Source organism: Leguminivora glycinivorella, chromosome 19 (genome assembly GCF_023078275.1).
Source record: "Leguminivora glycinivorella isolate SPB_JAAS2020 chromosome 19, LegGlyc_1.1, whole genome shotgun sequence".
Taxonomy (NCBI): domain Eukaryota; kingdom Metazoa; phylum Arthropoda; class Insecta; order Lepidoptera; family Tortricidae; genus Leguminivora; species Leguminivora glycinivorella.
The window spans coordinates 10,187,045-10,211,453 of NC_062989.1; the positions used below are offsets into that span (position 1 = coordinate 10,187,045).

General features: G+C 37.6%; 1 protein-coding gene across 1 annotated transcript; it reads right to left on the bottom strand.

Annotated features, from left to right (window-relative positions):
- Window positions 1–845: 845 nt before the first annotated feature.
- Window positions 846–24,022, bottom strand: LOC125236806 (cytochrome P450 4C1-like). The gene is made up of 11 exons (XM_048143736.1): window positions 23,934–24,022; window positions 17,190–17,347; window positions 13,847–13,953; window positions 13,096–13,186; window positions 5,512–5,694; window positions 4,203–4,278; window positions 3,319–3,628; window positions 3,036–3,104; window positions 2,635–2,803; window positions 1,962–2,141; window positions 846–1,507 (listed from the first exon to the last, which is right to left on the bottom strand). The coding sequence occupies exons 2-11, from the start codon at window positions 17,344–17,346 to the stop codon at window positions 1,350–1,352; spliced, it is 1,500 nt and encodes a 499-aa protein (XP_047999693.1). The 5' UTR covers window position 17,347; window positions 23,934–24,022; the 3' UTR covers window positions 846–1,349.
- Window positions 24,023–24,409: the final 387 nt, after the last annotated feature.

Consider the following 24,409-nt stretch of genomic DNA (forward strand, 5'->3'; position numbering starts at 1 on the left):
TTAAGTATAGACTTAAAAATATTCGAGTATCAGAAGTATCACAACCAAGGGAGCTAGCGTTGTTGGGGTGCAACAAGGTTCAACTTTGGGCCCTGTATTCTTCCACGTTACCGCTTGGAATTTTACATAGGTACCTACTATCTAACTCTACTATACATTGTATCTCGTTTTAAAGCTCAAGATGTTATTTTAATTATTATTTTATTTTATGTCATCGACACATCGAAAGGCGTTGCAGAAAACTTTAAAAAATAAAATTTCATTTAGTTCTGTGTCATATCGTTTAGTTTAATAATAATCACAACTATTTACAATGTTTTAATACCACTTTTTGTAGTCTTTCATGAGCATTTTCAGAAATTGGAACCCAAAATTACGGACAGTTGTTAGGTGCCCTTATGGGATTTTTGGGTCACATAAAATACACCTTAGCATTACCTGTTTGGCTTCAATCCTACGTGTACCTAGTTTAGCTTTTAGCTTTATTACCAGGTCTAGTTTAAAAAAGCTCACCGCTATTCATATCTTATATACTTACATTCTTAATACCTAATTATCCTATTGTTGTTTGTAGGGACCATATTAAATATACCATAAAACAAATTTTGTTCCCTAAGAGCGTTTTCACATTGCCCGAACCGATACGGGTTGAGATGTAAAAGATGGCGCCTTTAATACGTATTGTATCAGCAGTTCTCAAAAAGTTTGTACATAGCCACTTCAGCAAAATTTAATTGATCCTATTTTGTTACCAACATTTAGTGATATAAGTTGACTTTCGTAAGATATATAAGTACAAGATAATTGTTATAATTAAGAAAATACAGATACTAGAGAATCTTAATAGCCAAATAAAACTTACTAAAATCTCAATTCATGAAATAAATCTTGGTAACAAAAAACAAATTTACAAACTTTTCGAGAACTGCTGGTATATGTGTAGGGTATCGTACTTACATACGATATCGGATCGAATAATGTGAAAAAGCTGCAACTGACTGCAATTTCATATGGGAACCTCAGGCTGAATGCACAGTTTCCTCACATGGATGGTTGCAGATTCTCTGCATAATCTGCATAGATTCTTAGAGATCAAACTTCATGAAAAGAATAATAAAAATGATAGAGTAAAGGTAGTTCAGTTATACACTGCAGTACTGCAACTGCTTCTATCAAAAAATCTCGTTCTTAGATGAACCTGTGTAAATAACCTTCGAGTGCCGCCGCGCCGGCAGCAAGTTCATGAAGTTTTATCTTATCAGACTTCGCCAAAATGAGCTGGATACTATAGGTATGTCTCATTTATTAGACCCAGTAGTTTACGGGTTAATGTTTTTCGAAACCCATTGTTATCGTCGATGTAGCTGAACGGGATAGCCGTTGACGGAGGCGACCGAGATGGCTAGCACAAGGCGCATGTCATTGTAGGACTCGGGAGACGTCAGCCGGAACTCTCGCAATATCTTCACGCACATGGTCTTCACTAATTTGGTGCCGAAGTATCTCCCTGAAAAAAAAAAAAGGTTTTATTTACAATTTACAACAAAAAAACTAAATGGTTGAATGACAATAAAAGGTGTGAGAAAAATATTGGGGATCTGTTTAAGGACATACTTTTCGGTGGATTAAGGGAAATGTATAATAACATTTTTACCGAGACTTGGCCGAATTGAGAAACAAAATATTATTACAGAACTGTATAGTTTATTGGTTGTTGTTGTTTAAAGCACGTTATCGTGGCGAAAAACTTGATGGATTTAAAGTCTAAATATTGTTTTGAAACGATCTAACTCACTCAAGAACTACCGAAATATAACAAGAGATAGAACAGGCCTCTCAAATGGTTACTTAAATAGGTACCAGAGAACCAAACATCTTCTCGCTATCCAGTAACGATTACGAAATACTCATGGTTGCCTCTATTAAATAGGTATCGTTAAAAAATGTAATATAAAAGTTACCCATGCAATCCATCGGTCCCAAACTGAAGGGAATATAGCAGCTGCCGTGGCGCAGCTTAGTTTGTTCAGGGCTAAACCTCTCCGGGTCAAAGCTGTTTGGATTGGCCCAGTACCGCTTGTCCCGGTGCATGTGGAAGATTGGGACGACGAGCGAGCAACCGGCTGGCAACGTTGCGTTACCTAAAACAAGGTTAAGGGCCAGTTGCATCAACCACATTTGACAGACACATCATCGTCACGCAGCAGACGACTATGGAACTTCCCATACAATAAAATTTAACGAACGCTTTAACGGTGACAGACGGTTTGATGCAACCGGCCCTTAGTCATACGATAGTACTCATATTATACTGTGGTTAAGTTCTAGTTCGTATCAAAGTTAAGAATAAAAATAAAAATATTAGAGTAGTATCAGATGCATCACAACCGGGGAGCTTGTTGTTGGGATGCGACAAGGTTCTAATTTGAGCCCTGTACTCTTCAATCTTTTCGTGGGTTATGTCACCAAAGGCTTAATAATATAGTCAACGAAATGGATGGCGATAATCATTTGCGTCAGTGTGTCGAGCGAGCTACGTAATCTCTTAAGTTTTGATATTAGTGACGTCTTTGCTTTTCTCACACAAACACAATTTTTATTTCTGTTACTTTTATCTTAGTTTAAGATACGTACTTATTTTAATATCGTCAGATATAGTCCTCTGCAGCATGACTCCTATAGGGAAGAGCCGCAGCACCTCCTTAAAGCACATGTCTAAGTACGTCATCTGCTTGATATCCACATCACTGACGTCTTTATCGCTGTCGCCGAAGACGCTTTTAATTTCTTGGTAGACTTTTTCCTGTACAAAGTAACACGCATGGGAGATAAATTGCCATTCATTATTTATTGTACTCCATTAATTTCATTATACCCTATTATTTCTCATTAAATACTTATTACATCAATGTTTTTTTTTATCAATTATTACAACATACATCATGATTCTTAACTATAACCACATTACATTGTTAGGAATTGCTATTGACGGCCATTTTCTAAATAAATAGGAATGTTTATCTTTTAAATTTTACCTGGTAATGAGGATGATACGCCATCATCAGTAGTAAGAAAGACGCCATCTTTGCCGTCGCTTCTTGACTCTGCAATTAATAAGAAATTAATTAAACAGTCGTGATTGCAATGTTGGATATACTTTTGCAAGCTAAGAAGACTGTGCATCAGTGTGAAGTGTGAACGGATCACATAACTATCGGGCAGTTCGTTTGTAACATATTAAAAATCAATTTCGGTAATACCTACTTATGCAATTAATTAATAAAATTACGTTAACTTAACTAACTAATAAAAACGTACCGAGGTAAAGAGTGTAAATATCTCTCTCAACATTTCATCATAGCTTGATATTTGGTTAGACAACACAAGTCTGTCCACGACAGTCAATTCCGTGTTGTGTTCATTATCCCCTTCTAACTTCAGGAGCTCCATTTTCCTTTCATCTTCCATAGCTTCCAGGACCTTCAGTCTGTGCTGCACAATGACGTCTACCATTTCTTGTATCTTCTTTATGAATCTTATTTGCTGCTGATAATATTTTGTGATTCTGTATAAGGGCTCTATTTGAAGATACCACTTCGTCATTCTCATGAAGACGAGTAGATACAAACTGCAAAATAATTTTGGTAAATTAATAGAAAATTTTATATTGGCCAGCGATTAAGCTTGGCCATTCAAAAAGGCAACGCTGCCAGCCTACTGGGCACCATTACCGCGGACGAAGACCTGGGGAGCATTTTTATTTGTAAATATATTCTAAGTTATAATTAGTTTTAAGTTGTACAAAAAATTGGTTCTTTTGTTTACAAATTGGGATTGCTTCCATGTGTAGGCTGTTTTTGACCATGACTAACGTATATTTTATATTTTAGTTTATTTTACTGGGTCAGTTCAACAACAGCCAACAGGAGGAGATTAAAAGGATTGAGTCGGAAAGTGAACCCTGGTTACTGGAACCCTGTCACTAACTATAGTACAGTAACGTCAGTAACTTTGTCGTCTGAAAGTATGCGGCAGTATGCGTCAAATCCAGTAGTTCTGATTTTTTTCAGACTGTGTTGGGCTAATGAGTAACCCAAGTTAGTGAACTAGTCTGAACGGTAATAGAAGAAAAATATTATCTCGGTAGGTGAAATGTTCCAGTATTTTTTTGTTTATAAAGTATAGAAAACGGATTTACTTACTCATGTGATTCACGAATGATCAAATCCAAGTTAGGTAGATCCAGTGTTTGTTGTCTCGTCAATCCCATCAAAGCCTCTAAAATAAGATCATAATAGAGGTTTAGAACTTTAAAAAAAAAGTGGTGCAATACAGTGCAGTGCTATGGGACCAAGACTGAGATTGCGAAAAAAATATTGAAGCTCCCATAGAAAAAATCAGCTTTACACTACTAAAACGTAAGAAACAGATTTTTTTTTGGGATTTCGGGGTTGTATCTCTGAGTATAAGCTAAACGTTAACGGGTTTAAGTGTTTGCTTTTCTTTCAGATACATACTGCATTTGGGATTGATATTTCTACTTCATTAATTAGGCAATCAGGAATATCCTAACGAATCCATTACACAAGTTGCGTTTACCTATTTTTATTACCTACAGATTTTCTACAAGTAAGAATATAGATATTAACATCGACCAACGGTCAATTAAGAAAGGCTTAAAAGACTGTTGTTCAATGATACACCTCGTGAAACTGGCTCTAGAAAAGGTATGACTTAGACGATGGTCACGGATTGTAGACCCTCAGGCAGCAATTGATGCAATAAAAAAAAAAACAGACGAATTGAGAACCCCCTTCCTTGATATATGGGCGGCGGTTAAAAATAGAAGTCTTACGGCAAACAGTGGTGCCTCTGACGACGTCATCATAAATGTCTAAGGTCTCGCCGACGCGGCCTTCTATTCTAGCCTCACCAGCATCCCCTGTTGAATACCTCTTCATGACTTTATATTACTAGTGCCCTTCGACCGTATAATGGTATGTATACTCGTAATAAATCAGAAGTAATCGGATTTTGTAGGACGTAGGGCATAGCGAATGATATTCCGCTTTGTGTGGTAGGGCACAGCACAGCGGATAATCATCTCGCTCGAATCTAGAGCAGAACCCAACTGGGGAAGTACCTCCGCCTTACAGAAGACCGCAGCCAAATAGCACTAGACCCTACTCATAGTGTTGTGTTCTTGCCGGTGTGTAAGGCTGCCAGAGTTCAACGAGGGTGCGGTGCTGATGATGGAAGAACCTACGGAACTAATTTGTTCCGTCTATTGTCCTTCGAGTCGTCGGCAACTCGAACCCTCCTTGGAAATTGTACACTCCTGTTTGCTGTGTACTTAACACAGAAAAAGGGAGTGTACAAGTTTCTAATGGGTTGGCAACGCGCATGTGACACTCCTTGAGTTGCAGGCGTCCATAGGTTACGGACCGCTTTCCATCAGGCGGATCGTATACTTTGTTTGCTACCGACGTAGTGTAAAAAAAGAAGTCTTACGGCAAACAGTGTAAGTTGTTCCTGTGACGACGTCATCGTAAATGTCGAAGGCCTCGCCAGTTCGCCCTCGCAGTCTGGCCAGCATCTGGTCTGCTTCCCTGTTGAACACCTCTTCATAGCTCTCCACTGCTCGTCGGCCGTAGTTCGGCAACGCTATCTTCCTGCGTATTCGCCATGTTGGTCCTGGAATTTTTAAAGACAGAATATTATGTAAGGTACAGCAGGGCAATTTCAACTGGGGGACAATTGCAACTGATCCATTTTTTTCATGTGTGACACGCGTCTTTAGTGGATACATTCGGAACTCAATAGTGCAATAATGGATAAAAATGGATCAGTTACAATAGGGAACTTGACTGTAGTTAAAATAATAGTACATTACTACAGAGGCCGGGACAAAGGGGGCAACCCCATTTCCCGCCGAGGTATGTATAGTGCTTTTCTCAAACATGGTATGAAATAAATAAAGTCTACTGAAAATAGTAACTTTGGATGGCTGTATCTCCTAAACGGTGCGTCGTAGCGCAAAAATAATCGAATTTTCGTTCCCCTTTGCTACCCCGTATACGCTTATAAAAAAACAAAAAGTTAAAAAAAAATTAAAAAAAAAAAACGAAAAAAATTTTTTTTGTATGAAAACGCACCCAAAATCAAATATTGTCTAGGACCCGTACCAGTTGCAGTCGGCACGTCTATAAAGCCTGTTCAGAACAGAACACAAGTTTAATTTGTATTAAAACTTTTTGTATGTGAAAGGTTAAAGTAAAAAGTCTATAACTTGTTTATGGTTTAAAAACAATAGAGGACAGAAGAAAAGAAAATGGGGAAAAATATGTAGGCGGATTGAATGTATTTTTTACTTTTATTATAAAATAAATGATGCAGTGAAAGTTAAAGTTGAGTTCTTTATGTGGAAGCTACAGAAATTGTGGTGACCAACATAAAATGGTCCTTCGAGATATGGAGATGAATTAAGTGAAGAAGTCAGTTGTAGAAGATAATAGTGAGTTGTGAAAAATATAAGCTGTTTGCTGAACATAAAAGTTAAAAGAAGATTACGATTTACAAATTAAATTGATTTTCAAGATTTTCCTCATAAGTCGCTTTCAAAAATTTTGTCGAAATTACTAAAACCATCGATGATGTTAGCTGGACAAAACGTTATTTGAAAATTGTGCCAGCACTAGAAGGGCGCGATCGAACATCCTGTCCGAAGAAGTCGCCGTCCGTGCAGTGATTTGGAGTACGCGGTTCCAGTCAACGCTGCAGCAACGGGTTACGAGTATCCGAACGTACCCGCTCACGTTCAACTCTTCGGCCGGCAGAACTGTCAGTGTCAACGCTCCGTCGGTGTGTTTCAAAAGTTTTCGCGACGTTCAAAGGCGGGCGTAGTTTGTATTAATTTATCGTAATACAATTGTGTAGTTATGTTAGTGACTTATGTAAACATTTAGTGTAAATTGTACAATATGTCGTCTGAATTGAGTCAGTTGAAGGCCAATCGGGGCTACCATAAAGGCGCGATAACGCGCATCGGAACTTTCTGTATGTCAGAGGATTTTAAAACTGCTTCTATCGAATTGATTTTGCAGAAAAAAGAGAGGTTGATAAAATCTTTTAATGATTATGAGTTGTGCAATAGGGCCATCCTGGCGTTAGAGCCGGAGGATGACGAATCATATGAATCCTACGAGACCAAGCGGGATTTGTGTCTTGCACTAATCGAGACTCGTTTAAAACAAGTATCGCCGGCTGCACAGGCGACTCCATCCTCCGAGCTGGAAACAAGTAAGTTTAAAAAACTTCCCTGTATTAATATAAAAACCTTCGATGGTGTATTCATTATGGATTACCATCCATTTGTAAATATGTTCAGAGCTGTCATTCATAAGGATGCGAAGTTAAGCACCTGCGAAAAATTGTATTATTTACAGTCCTTTCTAGCAGGGGAACCCTTGGACTTGATAAAAAACTTGATGTTAAATGATGAAAATTATGAAGTAGCTCTAAAGCTCCTTGATGATAGGTACAATAACATACCTAAAATTGTAAATTTTCATGTAAATAGCATTCTTGACATGCCAGTTTTGACAAAGTGTACAGCTTCTGCCCTGCGGTCTGTAGTGTCAACTGTAAATATGCATCTTGCAGCTTTGAAAAACTTAAATGAGAAAGTTGAGTTCTGGGATACTATATTGGTTAATATTTTAGCTAAGAAGATTGATTCCTATACATACCGTGGATTTCATCTTGAACGTGATGTGAAAGAGGTTCCTAAATTGTGTGAATTCCTTACCTTCCTAGAAAAGAGAGCGATTGCCTTGGAAGCTACCAGTACGGAGGAGCCCAAGAAGACAGTAAAGTCTACTGTGAGTGCCGCGGCCACTATGGGGGTTTCTTGTAAGTATTGCCAGAATTCTCATAAAATATATGAATGTCCCAAGTTCAAGTTGCTTCCTTACCAGGAGCGATGCGAGATTGTTGAGGCCAATGAATTATGTAAGTTATGTCTCAATAGTCATCAGGGTAGATGTCTACTGAAGTTGAAATGTGCCACATGTCATGAATTGCACAATACATTATTACATTCTCCAAATACAGGAAAAGTAACTAATGTCTCCTTAGCTGATGAAGCCTCTCAGAAGGTGAGTGACAATTCCAATACTGATGATCATTGCTTGCCTACCCACTCATCTAAAACTGTGAGCTTTTCTGCTAGGCCGCAGAAGGCCAGTATATTGCTTCCATCCATAATTGTTAAACTAAAGAAAAAGGATGGCACTTTTGTTCATGCTAGGGCCTTGCTAGACTCATGCTCACAGGTGCATTTTGTTAGTGAGGAACTGATAAATGAGGTAGGTGTTTCGGCATACAGATCTGATGAGGTAGTAACTGGTGTGTGTGATAAGGATAATGAAATTGCAAAGATGGCGGATTTAGTTGTTTATTCGACTGTAGGTGATTTTAAGGTTGAAGTGTCATGCTGTGTAACAAAAAGGGTTACTCGTGCCCTTCCACAGCAGTCATTTGATACTTCTCAATTTAATATGCCATCTTATGCCGAATTGGCTGATGAGAAGTTTAATGAATCGAGTGAGAATTCGTTATTATTAGGGGCCGATGTCTTTTTCCAGGCGTTCCAGTATGTCTGCAGGCAGCTGACACCTGTGGGTCCTTACTTGGTGAAGACGAGATTCGGTCATATTGTAGGCGGGAGGCTGCCCTTCCCTGCTGGCAAGAAGTCTATAAGTAACTTTTGTGTTGCTTCCAAAGGTAAGGCATTTACTTGTAATAATGTTGTAGAAGATGATTTACAAGCTCCCTTTCCTTGTTTTAAACAAACTGAAGTTTCCTCCCTGTCAAGGAATTGTGAGGCTTCCGAAGATATTGCAGATATAATGTCGAAATTTTGGGATTGTGAGAAGGTACCTAATATCATCAAAGAGACTGGTACTGAGGCCGAGCAGGCTGAACAGATTTTTCAGGAGTCTGTTAAGTTGGAAAATGACAAGTTTACTGTAGCCTTGCCGGTGAAGGTTGATATGGATAAATTGGAGTTAGGCGATTCTTTTAGTAGCGCTTTGCAACGACTTTACAATTTAGAAAAGCGGTTTGCGCGAGATGTTGATTTGAGTCAAAAGTATAAAAAAATTATACATGACTATATACATCAAGGTCATGCCAAATATTTTGACATGTCTAATTATGACCTTAATGCGGGAAATGTCATGTTTTTGCCCCACCACCCTGTAATTAGTGCCAGTAAAACAACACCTGTTCGGGCTGTCTTTGATGCTGGTGCTGTCACAAAGAATGGTATATGTTTGAATGATATTTTAATAAATGGTCCCGTGGTTCAAAAGGATCTCTTTGAAATTCTGATTTTATTCAGAACTTTCAAATATGTATTATTGTGTGATATAAAGGCTATGTATCGGCAAATCTTGATTGAGGATAAATATCGTTGTTTGCAAAATATTCTGTGGCGTGATTCTCTCCTGACGAGTCAGTCAAATGTGTGCAGTTGCAGACAGTAACCTATGGGTTAAAAAATTCTGCCTTTTTGGCATGTAGGTGTTTGTTAGAGCTAGCTCAAAGATACGAGGGCCAATATCCTTTGGCTTCGTTTGTGTTGAAGCATACTTGCTATGTGGATGACATTCAGTGTGGTTCAAATGATTTTGATGAGCTTTGTCAGATGAAAAAGGAGTTGATTGATATCATGAGGTTGGGTAGTTTGTCTCTCCACAAATGGTGCTCTAATAATAGGGAAATATTGAGCGACATTCCAGTCGAGCTGCAGCAACTCGACAGTAGGAGCTTTGACAAAAATAATGAATATGTCAAAACTCTTGGACTGACATATGATGTTATTACTGATACTCTTCACATGCAGTGCCCTGTTAAGGAGGTTCAAGAAAGTATACGAAACGTCAAATGCTTAGTTTCATAAGCAAATTTTTTGATCCGTTAGGATTGTGTGGCCCTGTGTTAGTGCAGGCAAAGATTTTGATGCAGCAGGTTTGGTTCGAATCGTTAAAATGGGATGATTTTCTACCTCAGGATCTAAATAAAAAATGGGTTGACTTTGCCTATAGTTTAGTTCAGATGTCTGATATTTCTATTGGCAGGAATATCAATGTTCACGGAGCGAAATCGTTGGAGTTAGTGGGATTTTCGGATGCTTCCAATGCTGCTCATGGATGTTGTTTGTACTTACGTGTAATTGATACTGATGAAAGGGTTTCGGTGAACCTTTTATGTTCAAAGTCCCGAATCAATCCTAAGGATAAATTACAATTAACTGTCCCAAAATTGGAACTGAATGGCGCGCTCTTACTTGCGATTCTAGCTCGGAAGGTGTATTCCGCTCTGTCTTTAAAATACTCGGTAAATGTGCATCTTTACAGTGATTCTATGATTTTGTTGGCATGGTTAAAAACACTTCCAGTAAGGCTTAACGTGTATGTAGGTAACAGAGTTGACAAGATTCAAAAGTTATCCTCCGGCTTTGAATGGCATTATGTAAATACTCAGGACAATGCCGCGGATATGTTATCTCGTGGTGTAGAGCCCCAAATATTGGAAAAATGTAGCTTATGGTGGCATGGGCCTAAGTTTTTGTCTGACCCTACTTTCCATCACAAGACTGTAGAAGATGATGTTTTCAAATCTTCTGACATGCCAGAGTTAAGGCCTACAACTAAATGTTGTAGTACGTGTGTTGATGTAAGCTCGAATTCTATTCATGATCTGATACAGAAACATTCAAGTATTAACAAATTAACAAGGATTGTAGCATATCTTCTTAGATTTGTATTTAATTGTAAAAAGGTAAATACTAACAAACGTCAGGGATTTTTATCTCCTCGAGAACTAGATTGTGCTTTGCATATAATATTAAATGTGAACAAAGAAAGTTCTTCAGTAATGATATTGATAACTTAAATAACAACTTGCCATTGAGATCTAGCTTGAATAGTTTGCATCCCTTTCTTGATTCTGAAGGGTTATTACGTGTAGGCGGTAGATTAGAAAATACAGGATTATCCTATGACCAAAAACATCCGATTGTATTGCCGAAAGGTTCTCATGTAACTAAAATTATTATTCGTAATGAGCACTTAAGATTGAAACATGCTAGTACCACTTTATTGTTGAGTACCCTTAATGAAAAATATTGGATTATGAATGCAAATAGGGAACTCAAATATGTTCTATATAAATGTATAAGGCTTTAGAATTAAGGCGAAACATGCTTCTCAATTAATGGGTTCTCTGCCTCTTGATCGTGTTAATATGACTCGTCTATTTCAAATGGACTCCTAACTTAGAAATAGGAACTTTAGTTTTGTTGAAGGAAGATAATATCTCTCCGTTGTGTTGGCCAGTAGGTCGGATTGTGGATGTTCAACCCGGTAAGGATGGTAAGGTCTGAGCCTTGCATGTAAAAAATACAAAGGGTTTTATTGTAAAAATGAGTGTCACTAAAATATGTCCCTTACCGATTGACTATAGTTAAGTAGATAAGTGTTTTGTTTAATTTAGGTTAATTGACAGAATTAGCTTTCAAGTTTAGTTCGTTATTTGTCGTTGTACATATTTGTTATTGCTTGGCCTGGCCCCCAATATGTTCAGAACAGAACACAAGTTTAATTTGTATTAAAACTTTTTGTATGTGAAAGGTTAAAGTAAAAAGTCTATAACTTGTTTATGGTTTAAAAACAATAGAGGACAAGAAAAGAAAATGGGGAAAAATATGTAGGCGGATTGAATGTATTTTTTACTTTTATTATGAAATAAATGATGCAGTGAAAGTTAAAAGTTGAGTTTTTTATGTGGAAGCTACAAAAATTGTGGTGACCAACAAAGCCCCTTATAGTTTTTTTTTAATTGGCTAAATACCTGGATGTTATGTCACAATTATCTGTGTTTGGAAATTAAAAAAGAGGACTTTGCCGGCCTTGGCCTGCAAGGTTTGTATGAAATTCCATTATCTATCAATCGTCCTAGCCGCACCTGCAACGTCATACTTCGCTGCCAATTATAAGGCACATAACATCAATATTTCATACCATGTTTGAGAAAAATATTTTTTCTACTTGTCGACTGTAATCTGTCAATTAGGACACCACAGACTAAACTATAAGTGCTAACTTTTCAGTGTTGGATACTCTATGGCAGTTCCGACTCAATTATAATAAGCTCATTATAGTTGACTTTAGTTAACTGTAATAATTTCAAAAATAGAACTTCATACAATTTCTACACTAATTTGCGATACCTGGCAAATTTTCCTGCATCTGAAACATATTTTTTTTTATCTGTCGCGTTATCGGCCAATCAGAGACGGTTATTACAAACAATTGGTTGCTAGGTAATTCGATGTTGATACAACGGTGAACGACTCTATTAACATTATTAATTTTAACTTGCATGAATGATGATATTTCCGTCCATTGATGATGAAGATGATGACTCGTAGATAAAGTATTGTATACAATAGTGATATAATTAAGCTTTTCACTCTCGTACCGTACTATTAGGCCACTCAGCAAGCTTCGTGGCCTAAACTTGGTACTCGACTGAAAAGCTTTGTATTATATCACGATTGTATAAAATACTATTATACCACGCACGAAATAAAGCATCAGATAGTTATAAGAAAAACATGGACAGAAGTTATTTTTAAATCTAATTTCTATTTAAGAAATAATTATATAGGTACCTCTAAAGTAACTAAGTTGACCGTGACGTCACTCAATTCGATTTCATATCAATTCCATATTAGCAAGTCGTTCAAATTTATTTTGACAGTTCTTAAAAAGAAGCTGATTTGACTAGGAGGCAAGTAGCCTATTGTCCCCCAGTCGGGATTTGCCCCGATGTACCTTAGGTTTTATTAAGGAAGTAGGCAGAGCACATGAATTACTCAAGTTTCAGTGCCACTCTTGGCAAAAAGGGGTTGAAAGAAATCTAAATTGAAATTGTCACGTGCCTAACAATTGTCAGAAATCTTTTATTAAATAAATTTCAAAATCATAAATATGGACGGAGTGAAATTAGTTATTAGTAATAACATACCTGAACCGCTCAGAATGCCTTCACCTAAGAAGTCAGCCATGTACTTATATTGTGGGCCTTTAGTACTAGTTTTTGAGTTTGTAAGAAGACTCTGGAAAATAAAATTACTTTGATTAAGTAGACGGAGAAGTAATTCTACGGGGTCCTAAATCTGCAATTCCCGATAAGTTTGTACATTTGGATCACGTCTCTGATTTTGATAAAAATTGGTAGGCTGATAGAGTCCATGATGCTGAGTAAGATCCACTAGCTTTCCCAAAATGTTCCAGGTAGTTTGTATGAAACTTTCATTTTTTGTTACCGAAAATGTATAGAAATCTGGTAACCAAGTTTTTCAAAATCGGAGACGTAATCCAAATGTACAAACTTTTCGGAAATTGCTTAAATAACTGTTAAGTAGTTGTGTTATATTGTAATAAAGAATTAATTATTATTATGGGGTCTTAAATGAATCGAATGAGATTTTAGATAGGAGTCAGTAAAAACTCGGTTCTAAACTGATTCGTTGTAATCTATTCCCGATGAAAACAGTTATTTTTTTAAGTAAGGAACATTATTTTGAAATCGGGAATCTAGTTACTAGAACACAGCAAAAAGGAGTGAACAAGCTTCTAATGGGTTGGCAACGCGCACGTGACACTCCTTGAGTTGCAGGCGTCCATAGGTGATGGTGACCGCTTTCCATCAGGCGAACCATATGCTTGCTTGCCACCGAGGTAGTATACAAAAAAAGATAAGATAAGATAGATACCTTGACGTCGTCAGGGGCACTGACGACTACGTTCAGATCGGGCCCGAGCCAGAATCGCCACAGGTCGCCATACTCCTGCATTAGCTGGTACACCACGTTGCTCAGTTCTGAAACGAGATGAAAAATATTATCAGGCGCTTAGAATTTGATCAATAAAAGCAGTATATTACAGTCTGATCAGTAGGCCTAGCACATGACGGCCGCGAGAGTATGTCGCCGCGAGATAGATGACGCGTCTTCTTCTAACTGTATTAATGACATAAGGACGGGTAGTCTATCTCGCGGCGACATACTCTCGCGGCAACAACCCTGCAGAAAGAGTAGAATTAAAAAGTGAAAACATCGTAGTGTCGTCCCGTTTTCTCACGCCTAAATTGGGCAATTCCACGTAACTGTAATGTAAGTGACCACTTCATTGCATGTTTTTTTATTTATGATGCAAATTGAAGTCTTAATTTATCTCTAGATAAGCCTACTTTTAATCCTTAGATATATTGATATTTAAATTAGCACCATGAATAAAAAAAACATGCAAATAATTGGTCACTTACATTACTCTGTTACATGGAATTACCCTATTGATTTGACAGGGATGACACTACATTGTTGCCACTTTTTAATTTTTAATCGTTTTGGTCAGACTGTACTCATGTACTGCTGTTTGTTGTGAACGTCAAAACTAAGGTCGAAATCCGATGTGTGTCAAAAGTCAAAAATATCAAAAATCAGGGCAGCAACAACTTTATAAGGGATACCATTCGACACACATTTTGAAAATAACTGTCAAAACGATATTTTCACACGAACTGGCTATCAAACAAAAATAAAAATAAAATCTTAAAGAGCTGATTGGTCATCTGTGCAGACATAATGAGGTCAACAACGATTACACTAAGCAAAGTGACCAGAAAACTCACGCATGCATGTTATAATTTCTTCCGCATATAATGATAACATAATTTATTCAGAGACCATATTCTCAAATCCGCAACGCAGGCTTCGTCAACTGAATACAAAGTCCGTTATTAGCTACAAGCTTCGTCAAAAAGTAAGACAATGGAAAATCCGCAACATGCATCGTCAATAAACTAAACCTAAAAGTACATACTAAAAAAAAAAAAAAAAAAAAACACACACACACACACACACACACCTACAACTCAAAAACACCCTGCAAGTCGCCACCAACAGGCAGCGTGCCCAAAAGGCTGGCCGCATTGCCCCGCTGAATGGCGATGCTTATTCTCTGAGCAAAATACTGGCCAGCCCTTAATAATGATAATGGTCTAAACGGTCGATAAAGATATGTATCAAATGACCTTACTCGAATAAAATTTTAATGATATAGAAAATAAGGCATGATTATGTAGAGATGATATGTAGGTATTGACAATATCAAAAAGTTAATTGTAGTAAAGCCTGACCAGAAATATATGACTACGCGCCATCTTGCGGAATTTCATTAGAACATATTTTCTTCATACTATACTGAACTGTCCCCCCATACATCATAATATTACAGCGCCCTCCTGACAATAATCATATATTTCTGGTCAGGATTTAAATATGTATTGGAGTCGGCAGTATAGTAATGGCGAAATAAAATTTGAACATTATCTTCTCTCTTTTATGGGACATTTTTTCAAAGTTGTCCACCCCTTTTTTTGGATTTGGAAATTTTTATGTGGTTTCCACTCAGAATCGCGAGCTCTTTGAATTCTAATAGGAGAAAAAAGTGTCCCAAGGTTTTTTTCCCATTCCGTTACCATTTTTTCATACATTTTGTATGGCGGTAACGGAATGGTAGGTTCGAAAAAATTTATGGAAATCTTGGGACATTTTTTTCCTCCTATCAGGATCGAAAGAGCTCGCGATTCTAAGTTATTGATCGCGTAAAAAACACCCATGTAAAAAAAAAGGGGTGGACAACTTTGAAAAAAATGGCCCTTAATACGATAGTCCATTTATAAATACTTAATATTATTAGACAGGAATCATTCGTGTTTATAGTTTCATAATTGAATCATTGTTCGGATCTCTCGGTATGCTAATTAAAAGAGCTCACACTTGACCAGTTTTTATTGATGAGGAACAGGACGAGAGATTCCTTTCTTCACTGTCAATTATGATCAGAATAATAACTTTAAAAACTGGTTGTTCTTGTACGGAACTTGGTTCATGTGGTCATTAGCTTCAACCGAGCATGGTGAGCAAGCTCAATTACTTTTGTTTCTGCAGTAATTTGTTGTAGTTTACTTGACTATCAGGAATTTATAATTACGGGTATTTAAACGAGTTTTCCTGGTCGGATGATAAGGCGATGCAGTGATTATCAATGTGTATGATTAAGCTTAGATCGCGCCACTGAACTACATAGATTTCACAGTAGCAAGGATTTTTCATACTATTTTTAGCTTCCGCTGTTTAGCTACTCGTAGCATGACTTTTTTTACGTTACTCATTACCGTGTTACGGAAAATTACTGTGTTGCAATTTTTGGTTGTAGTAAGTCATCGTTTGAGGTCTGTTCACCTTCTCCATAGAATGAGAGTAATTTTTCATGACATTTACGCTATGGAGTGCGTATTATAAACGCTTGGCAAGCGGACGCCACTGAAGTCCAAAACAGATTTATTTATATGCATTTTGATCGCGCGGAACAATTAGTTAGTGTAACGGCCCAGCCACGACATTGGTCTAAGCGCGACAGCGGTGAGCGGCAGCCATATGTGCGAATGAAAACTCCCATCGTTGTGTCTCGCTCTAATATATGGCCGCCGCTCACCGCTGTCGCGCTTACGGCCCAGCCACGACATTGGTCTAAGCGCGACAGCGGTGAGCGGCAGCACCATAGATCAAGCAAACGTATCTACTTAGCGTGTCAAATGAACTCAGTGAAATCCACTGAGTTGTCCGTCTTTACTCGCAGCTTGCAGCTTTCGGGCGTCAATTTTTGTAAGTTGAAGTCAACCAAAACATAAAAAATGCCTCGTTACGTGATATTCAATTGCAACAACACAAAAATTATGAACAATCAAGAGCCTGAGACATATTTAAAATTACAGGCAAGAATCAACTTCAGTACAAAATTTGACACGCTCGGCCCCTATACAAATATATGAATTTGTTTCTTCTATCTAAATTAAGTTCTGTGGCGGCAGCCATATGTGCGAATGAAAAGTCCCATTGCTGTGTCTCGCTGGGCGGGAATAGGAGTGCAGCGTGCATGTCAAACAATTGAAGCTCATACAAGTGTCCTAAGTCGACGCTGCATAGAGTGGACGCACGCTCGTCCGCCCCGCCGAACGCTCCACTCATGAGTTAACTATATAGCCTGACTTACCTTCAGAAGGCACCATGAATCGCAAGGCGTTGCCAAGCAACGGCACAACTGGCGGGCCAGGCAGCTGACTAGCCAAAGCTACCATGCGCCGGCGCCCCGCGTGCCATCGCGCCCACCAAGCCAACGCCACCGCTGCCAATGCTAGCCAGATGAACATCCTGGAACACATTTTTATTTTTGCAAAATAGTAATTTAGTTACTACATATTTAAATAATTATTGTATAAGAAACTTAAGACTAAACTTAAAAATTACCTAATATCTAAAATAGGCCCTTGACCCATGAGACATTGTAAGCTAGTTGGCTGGCGACATTTCCTCGCTGTATCGCAATGCGTTGTGCGAGGAAAGTCGCCAGCTCTTCGGTCACCAGTGTGCGTAGCCGAATGCACAAACGCTCACGAAACGCTCACGATAATAGTTATCTCTTTCGTAGCTATCTATCTCTATCGCTCTTGCGTATTGGCGCGACAGAGCCAGACTACATTTCTGCGGCGTTTCGGTGGCGTTTCGCGTCGCAGAAATGCCATTCAGCTACGGAGCCAGTTACCTCGACCAGACGCTTCGCGATTTCAGTGAAAAACTTGTTCGCGCTAGGGCCCCAATTGACCCCATGGACCTAGAGCTTCAATGCCAAAATGGTCCTCATTGCCAAGGGTCTTGTATTTATTATTTATTTTACTCGTTTGCCTCTCTTTATAAGACTATTGGCCTAATTGTTGTACATGGCTCATAGAAACTTTTTTTTTTCTGTATGACTTTCCTTCGCGAGTAATTTATTTTTGAAATGTCCTTACTTTACTTATATGTATAATAAATGGGTTAGTTGTTGTCAAAGCGGACCCCAGGCTCCCATAAGCTGTGACAAATGCTGTGGGATAACGCACGGTCAACTCGAGCAATACCTCCATTTACTTAATTAGGTAATGAGAGAGCGTGTAAGTTTCATAACATTGCGGTTTTGATTGGTGTGATAAATAAAGAGTATAATGACCTCAACATTCAACATTTTCGCATTATCATCATTAAAAATTATGAGATACTACTATTTAATTGTGTAATTTAGAATACCTGCGCTTGCGCACAATGATAGAAGGTTAAGGCAACAATAACACACAAGTTTGTTCTATTTCCGTCACGTATCCTTAATGTCTAACTTGAAACATTTAGGCAGCGTGTCAATGCGTTGTTGCCTGGTCGCATACAAAATGCTCTCATTATCGTGAGTTCATGTTCGTTGCATAGACCTACTAACTAATGTACATACAGAGAAGTGCCCCCGCTTAAACGTAAGTAGTGGTATACAGAAGTGTAGCATTTCTCTTATTATCCACTATAAATAATATCAGAACCAGCTACGTAACAAGCATTTTGTAAAACAACATATTTTTTGCGCCATACTTTTTTAGGGTTCCGTAGTCAACTAGGAACCCTTATAGTTTCGCCATGTCTGTCTGTCCGTCCGTCCGTCCGTCCGTCCGTCCGTCCGTCCGTCCGTCCGTCCGTCCGTCCGTCCGTCCGTCCGTCCGTCCGTCCGTCCGCGGATAATCTCAGTAACCGTAAGCACTAGAAAGCTGAAATTTGGTACCAATATGTATATCAATCACGCCAACAAAGTGCAAAAATAAAAAATGGAAAAAAATGTTTTATTAGGGTACCCCCCCTACATGTAAAGTGGGGGCTGATATTTTTTTTAATTCCAACCCCAACGAGTGATATATTGTTGGATAGGTATTTAAAAATGAATAAGGGTTTACTCAGATCATTTTTTGATAATATTAATATTTTCGGAAATAATCGCTCCTAAAGTAAAAAAAAGTGCGTCCCCCCCCCCTCTAACTTTTGAACCATATGTTTAAAAAATATGAAAAAAATCACAAATGTAGAACTTTATAAAGACTTTCTAGGAAAATTGTTTTGAACTTGATAGGTTCAGTAGTTTTTGAGAAAAAATACGGAAAACTACGGAACCCTACACTGAGCGTGGCCCGACACGCTCTTGGCCGGTTTTTTTTAAATAACTCAGTCCCTGCAAGTGATCCAAAGTTAGTGTCATACAACTAAATAATCCTATAAATAAGCCATTTCAAACGAGCCATGTCCCATCTGTATACATTCATGGGAGAAAATGCTCATTCTCCTTTATAGGACAAAGTCGGTAGACTTCTTCAAGACAAGTGTAGACTCGAAGGCTAGCATCGCACCTACATCTCTTAGAGTGTTTGAGTGTCCATTAGAGCGGTGAACGGTGAACGTTTACCACCAGGCGACCGGTTTGCTTAAGTATTGCCTCCAATCTGCGTTCTCTCACGGCATACCAAATGTATTTACGTCGGATTACTTATTTGTTGCCAAAATCTAGATTTCATTTTGGTGCGGAATAAAAAAGTAAGACTGTGTGTGTGGTGTGTGTGTGTGTGTTAAGAATTTCACCACCCCCTTTCTTCCCGTGGGTGTCGTAGAAGTCGACTGTCGGGATATCGGTGAAATTGTCGCGTAAGCGAAAAGCTGGCAACCTGTCACTGCACTGTAGTTTTCTCTATTTTTCTGGTAGCAGCGCGTTGTGTGTAGAGGTCACAGTTCTAACGTAATCTACTTACCAGAGTAAATGATGGATCTAATTTATTGTACAATTGTTTTTTATTTTAACTGTGCTTTAGAAAGAATTTGTGTCATACAATTTATTTATTATCGGAAATAAGCATTATACACAAAGTATGTTATAATAAATGTTATTCGAAAAAATGATCATTATATTAAATAAGAATTATACAATTTGTTAGTATATTATTTGTTGTGATATCCCTCCAATCTGCGTTCTCTCACGGCATACCAAATGTATTTACGTCGGATTACTTATTTGTTGCCAAAATCTAGATTTCATTTTGGTGCGGAATAAAAAAGTAAGACTGTGTGTGTGGTGTGTGTGTGTGTGTTAAGAATTTCACCACCCCCTTTCTTCCCGTGGGTGTCGTAGAAGTCGACTGTCGGGATATCGGTGAAATTGTCGCGTAAGCGAAAAGCTGGCAACCTGTCACTGCACTGTAGTTTTCTCTATTTTTCTGGTAGCAGCGCGTTGTGTGTAGAGGTCACAGTTCTAACGTAATCTACTTACCAGAGTAAATGATGGATCTAATTTATTGTACAATTGTTTTTTATTTTAACTGTGCTTTAGAAAGAATTTGTGTCATACAATTTATTTATTATCGGAAATAAGCATTATACACAAAGTATGTTATAATAAATGTTATTCGAAAAAATGATCATTATATTAAATAAGAATTATACAATTTGTTAGTATATTATTTGTTGTGATATGATTCAATAATTATATCAAATGATCGTTATAACGACTAAAAATATATCAAAAAAAGTTATATCGATCGATACGCAGACGCACCCGTTTTCTCTCAACCCCGTGAGTGAAACTTGTGTAGTTGCATGTGCTCTGCCTACCCCTTTATGGGATACAGGTGTGATTGTATGTATGTAAGATTGTGATAAGGAGTTAAGGTTAAAGTTCTATAAGTACATCTTGTTCTGTCATAGCCCCGTCCCCTTAGTCATCTCTATATTATTGTACCTCTATGGTCTTTACGCATGGTCAATTGGTCACTACAATCTACAATGTTTATTTCGTAAAAAAACCGGTCGCGACTTTTGCGAAACTGACACAGTTGTAAAAAGTGCATGTGAAAGGTGCATATGGTGCATTAGGGTAATTCCGAATGACAGAAATGCTCTGGTCATTCCGAAAGGGGAATCTTGATATGATGGAAATAATGGTGATTTTTGTGCGACTTTCGAAATTAGACGACTTTCGGAATTACAGTAATGCACCTTGCTGCATTCTCGATTAAATACTTTGTTATAAAATCTGGGTGTTTTAATACTTTTTTTTTTATACTACGTCGGTGGCAAACAAGCATACGGCCCGCCTGATGTAAAGCGGTCACCGTAACCTATGGACGCCTGCAACTCAAACAGTGTCACATGCGCGTTGCCACCCCATTAGAAACTTGTACATTCCCTTTTGCTGTGTTAAGTACACAGCAAAAAGGAGTGTACAAGTTCTAAGGAGGGTTCGGGTTGCCGACGACTCAAAGGACAGTAGACGGACAATACTTTTAATGAAAAGACTCTTGGAAGGTCACGAAAAGACCATTAAATAGTAAAGAAAGGTATCTTGATATCTCATTCGACGACCGCTCTGGCCTAGCGCGTAGTTACCCTGCCTGCTAATCCGCGGCGCGGTCCCGGGTTCGAATCCCGGTAAGGGCATCTATTTGTGTGATAAGCACAGATATTTCTTCCTGAGTCATGGATATTTCCTATGTATATGAGTACGTATTTATCTATATGTAAGTACATCTTCGCCTAGCACCCATAGTAGCTGTGGCTAGGTTGATCTGTGTAAGGTGTCTCCCAATATTTTTTTTATGTCTCCTCTATTTGATTGTTTATGGTTTTAAGTTGATGTTGTCAATGTCTTGCTGATAGAAAATATGTTGTTTTGTCTTGTCTCCGAATTTTTTATTAATGTTTATCAAGATTATTTCCATACATTGCATATCTCCACACCGATTCGATATTTCTATACCTACTATGTATATTTTTTATTTTGATATTGGTAAGAAATAATGATTAGTAAGTAAATAATATACCTAATAACGATAAGTTGGATCTGGACCATTAGAAAAATCTCCGAAACCGATGATTCCTATTTTTTTAAATGATAATAGGCATATTTCATCATACCCCTCAAGACAAACCCTTCAATCTTCCCTCACCATACCTTAATTAAAAACCGGCCAAGAGCGTGTCGGGCCACGCTCAGTGTAGGGTTCCGTAGTTTTCCGTATTTTTCTCAAAAACTACTGAACCTATCAAGTTCAAAACAATTTTCCTAGAAAGTCCTTATAAAGTTCTACTTTTGTGATTTTTTTCATATTTTTTAAACATATGGTTCAAAAGTTAGAGGGGGGGGGGACGCACTTTTTTTTCCTTTAGGAGCGATTATTTCCGAAAATATTAAGTTTATCAAAAAACGATCTTAGTAAACCCTTATTCATTTTTAAATACCTATCCAACAATATATCACACGTTGGGGTTGGAATGAAAAAAAATATCAGCCCCCACTTTACATGTAGGGGGGGTACCCTAATAAAACATTTTTTTCCATTTTTTATTTTTGCACTTTGTTGGCGTGATTGATATACATATTGGTACCAAATTTCAGCTTTCTAGTGCTAACGGTTACTGAGATTATCCGCGGACGGACGGACGGACGGACGGACGGACGGACGGACGGACGGACGGACAGACAGACATGGCGAAACTATAAGGGTTCCTAGTTGACTACGGAACCCTAAAAACGTCATTTTTGACAGTGACATATCCGATTCATATCGTATCTAGAGTCAATATTTGATGTATCCTTAACATTAAAAGTTTATTAAAAATTAGGTAATGAAAAAACTTTGCGTTTTCATATTATCCGATCCGATATCGGATGTAGGACCAATATCCCATACATTTAAGCGGCCATCTTTGATTTTCGTCTTTGAAATCCTTCCGATATCCGATATCGGATCGGATAATATGAAAGTGCACTAAGACAACATCAACTTAAATCCTACTAACTAAAAAGTTAAATAAAAAAGTTACTTGAAATAGGCCCTTGGGACCAAGGATGCTGACGGCATTTCCTCGTTGTTTCTCAATGATGATATATTATTATTTTTTGAATATTTCAATTAGTAATAAAGACTTCGCCATGTCTTTCGACAGTTGTTGTATCGTCAATTATTATCATTATGGTCTTGTAAAGGTATAATCGGAAAAAGGAATAATTACGATGTTTATAAGTAACTAAATGATTTCGTTTATTTCTCATGATTTTTTGTAAGTTGTAAGTTTATTTGATTTCACCGCAAGAACTGGTGAAGGTTCTCTTGATTCTTCAAAAACGGATGATGAGAGAGTTGCGTTTTATTCACAAGAGTGCAAAGTAATTTCATACTTTTAACTTGATGTTCTATGGTGACGTAGAATTGACCTTAAAATGATGAGTTTCAATAATAACCCCCTTATTCTTAAAAAAGTCACTGAACTGACAAGTTATAAAGTGTTTTGTCCTTTTCTCACAAATACAGAAGTCAACAGCACAAATAATGACAAAAGATTATTAGCTAATTCAAGTTTATGAAGCGTTTATGAATCATCCTCCTTGCGTTATCCCGGCATAATTATTGCCACGGCTCATGGGATAAAGCGTTTATGAATAACGCCATAAATTGATGGATGTGAATGATTATCAGTTACTAGTACCTACTTTCCTCATGTTAGTTTATGTCCTTATGTAATTTGTTTCAAATTATATTTTGTTTTAGTGTAACTGAAGAATTATTATTAATTTGGCTTATTATTGGGCTTAATGATTCTTAAAATATTACACAAAAGTATATAATCATTACAAGGATTTTAAGTACCCATGATTTTTGCTCCCGTTTGTTCATTTATTTAAAAATGTCACTCTAACTAAACTTGTAAAACTGCTTTCATCAACAGATCATCACACTCCTTTTTTTCAACAAACACAACCCTACAAGTAAAATAATAATTGGTTATTAAATTATGTACCTACTAAATTAATTTGATTATTTTAGAAACAGACAATAACTTAATTTCATAACTCAGTTTTTGTCACTTAATCGCGAATAAAAATGTTTTGTTTACAACTTACCTCAAGTGACACCGTCCGCGCACTGTAACCTTTCCGAACGCACTTCAAGTACCTATATGGCTAAGGAAACACGAAGCGACTCACTGCTGTGATGCTGTCCCTTTACCCCCTACAGATACAAAGTTGAAACACAAGCAAAGCCCTCACCACGTGTTTTTACACTGTCGATGACGTCCTAGACTAAGGGTGATTTATATAAGATTGACAATCTTCATACTAAGAATCGTACAAAATTTTTTTAGCGCCGCCTATAAACTACACTGATGATGCCTACAATTTTTTTTAAGACGCTACAGGAGCGAAACTGCTAAAATGGAAAGGAGCCCTCTTTTCAATTTCGGAATTTTAGTTAAATATAAAAATTAAAAACTAGTGTTTTTAACTAGATTTATCGCAAAAAATTGGTCCATTCAGAATATTGTCTTCGGTTACCGCGATAGTTACTCATGAAATAAAACTATGGAAACGGATTAAAT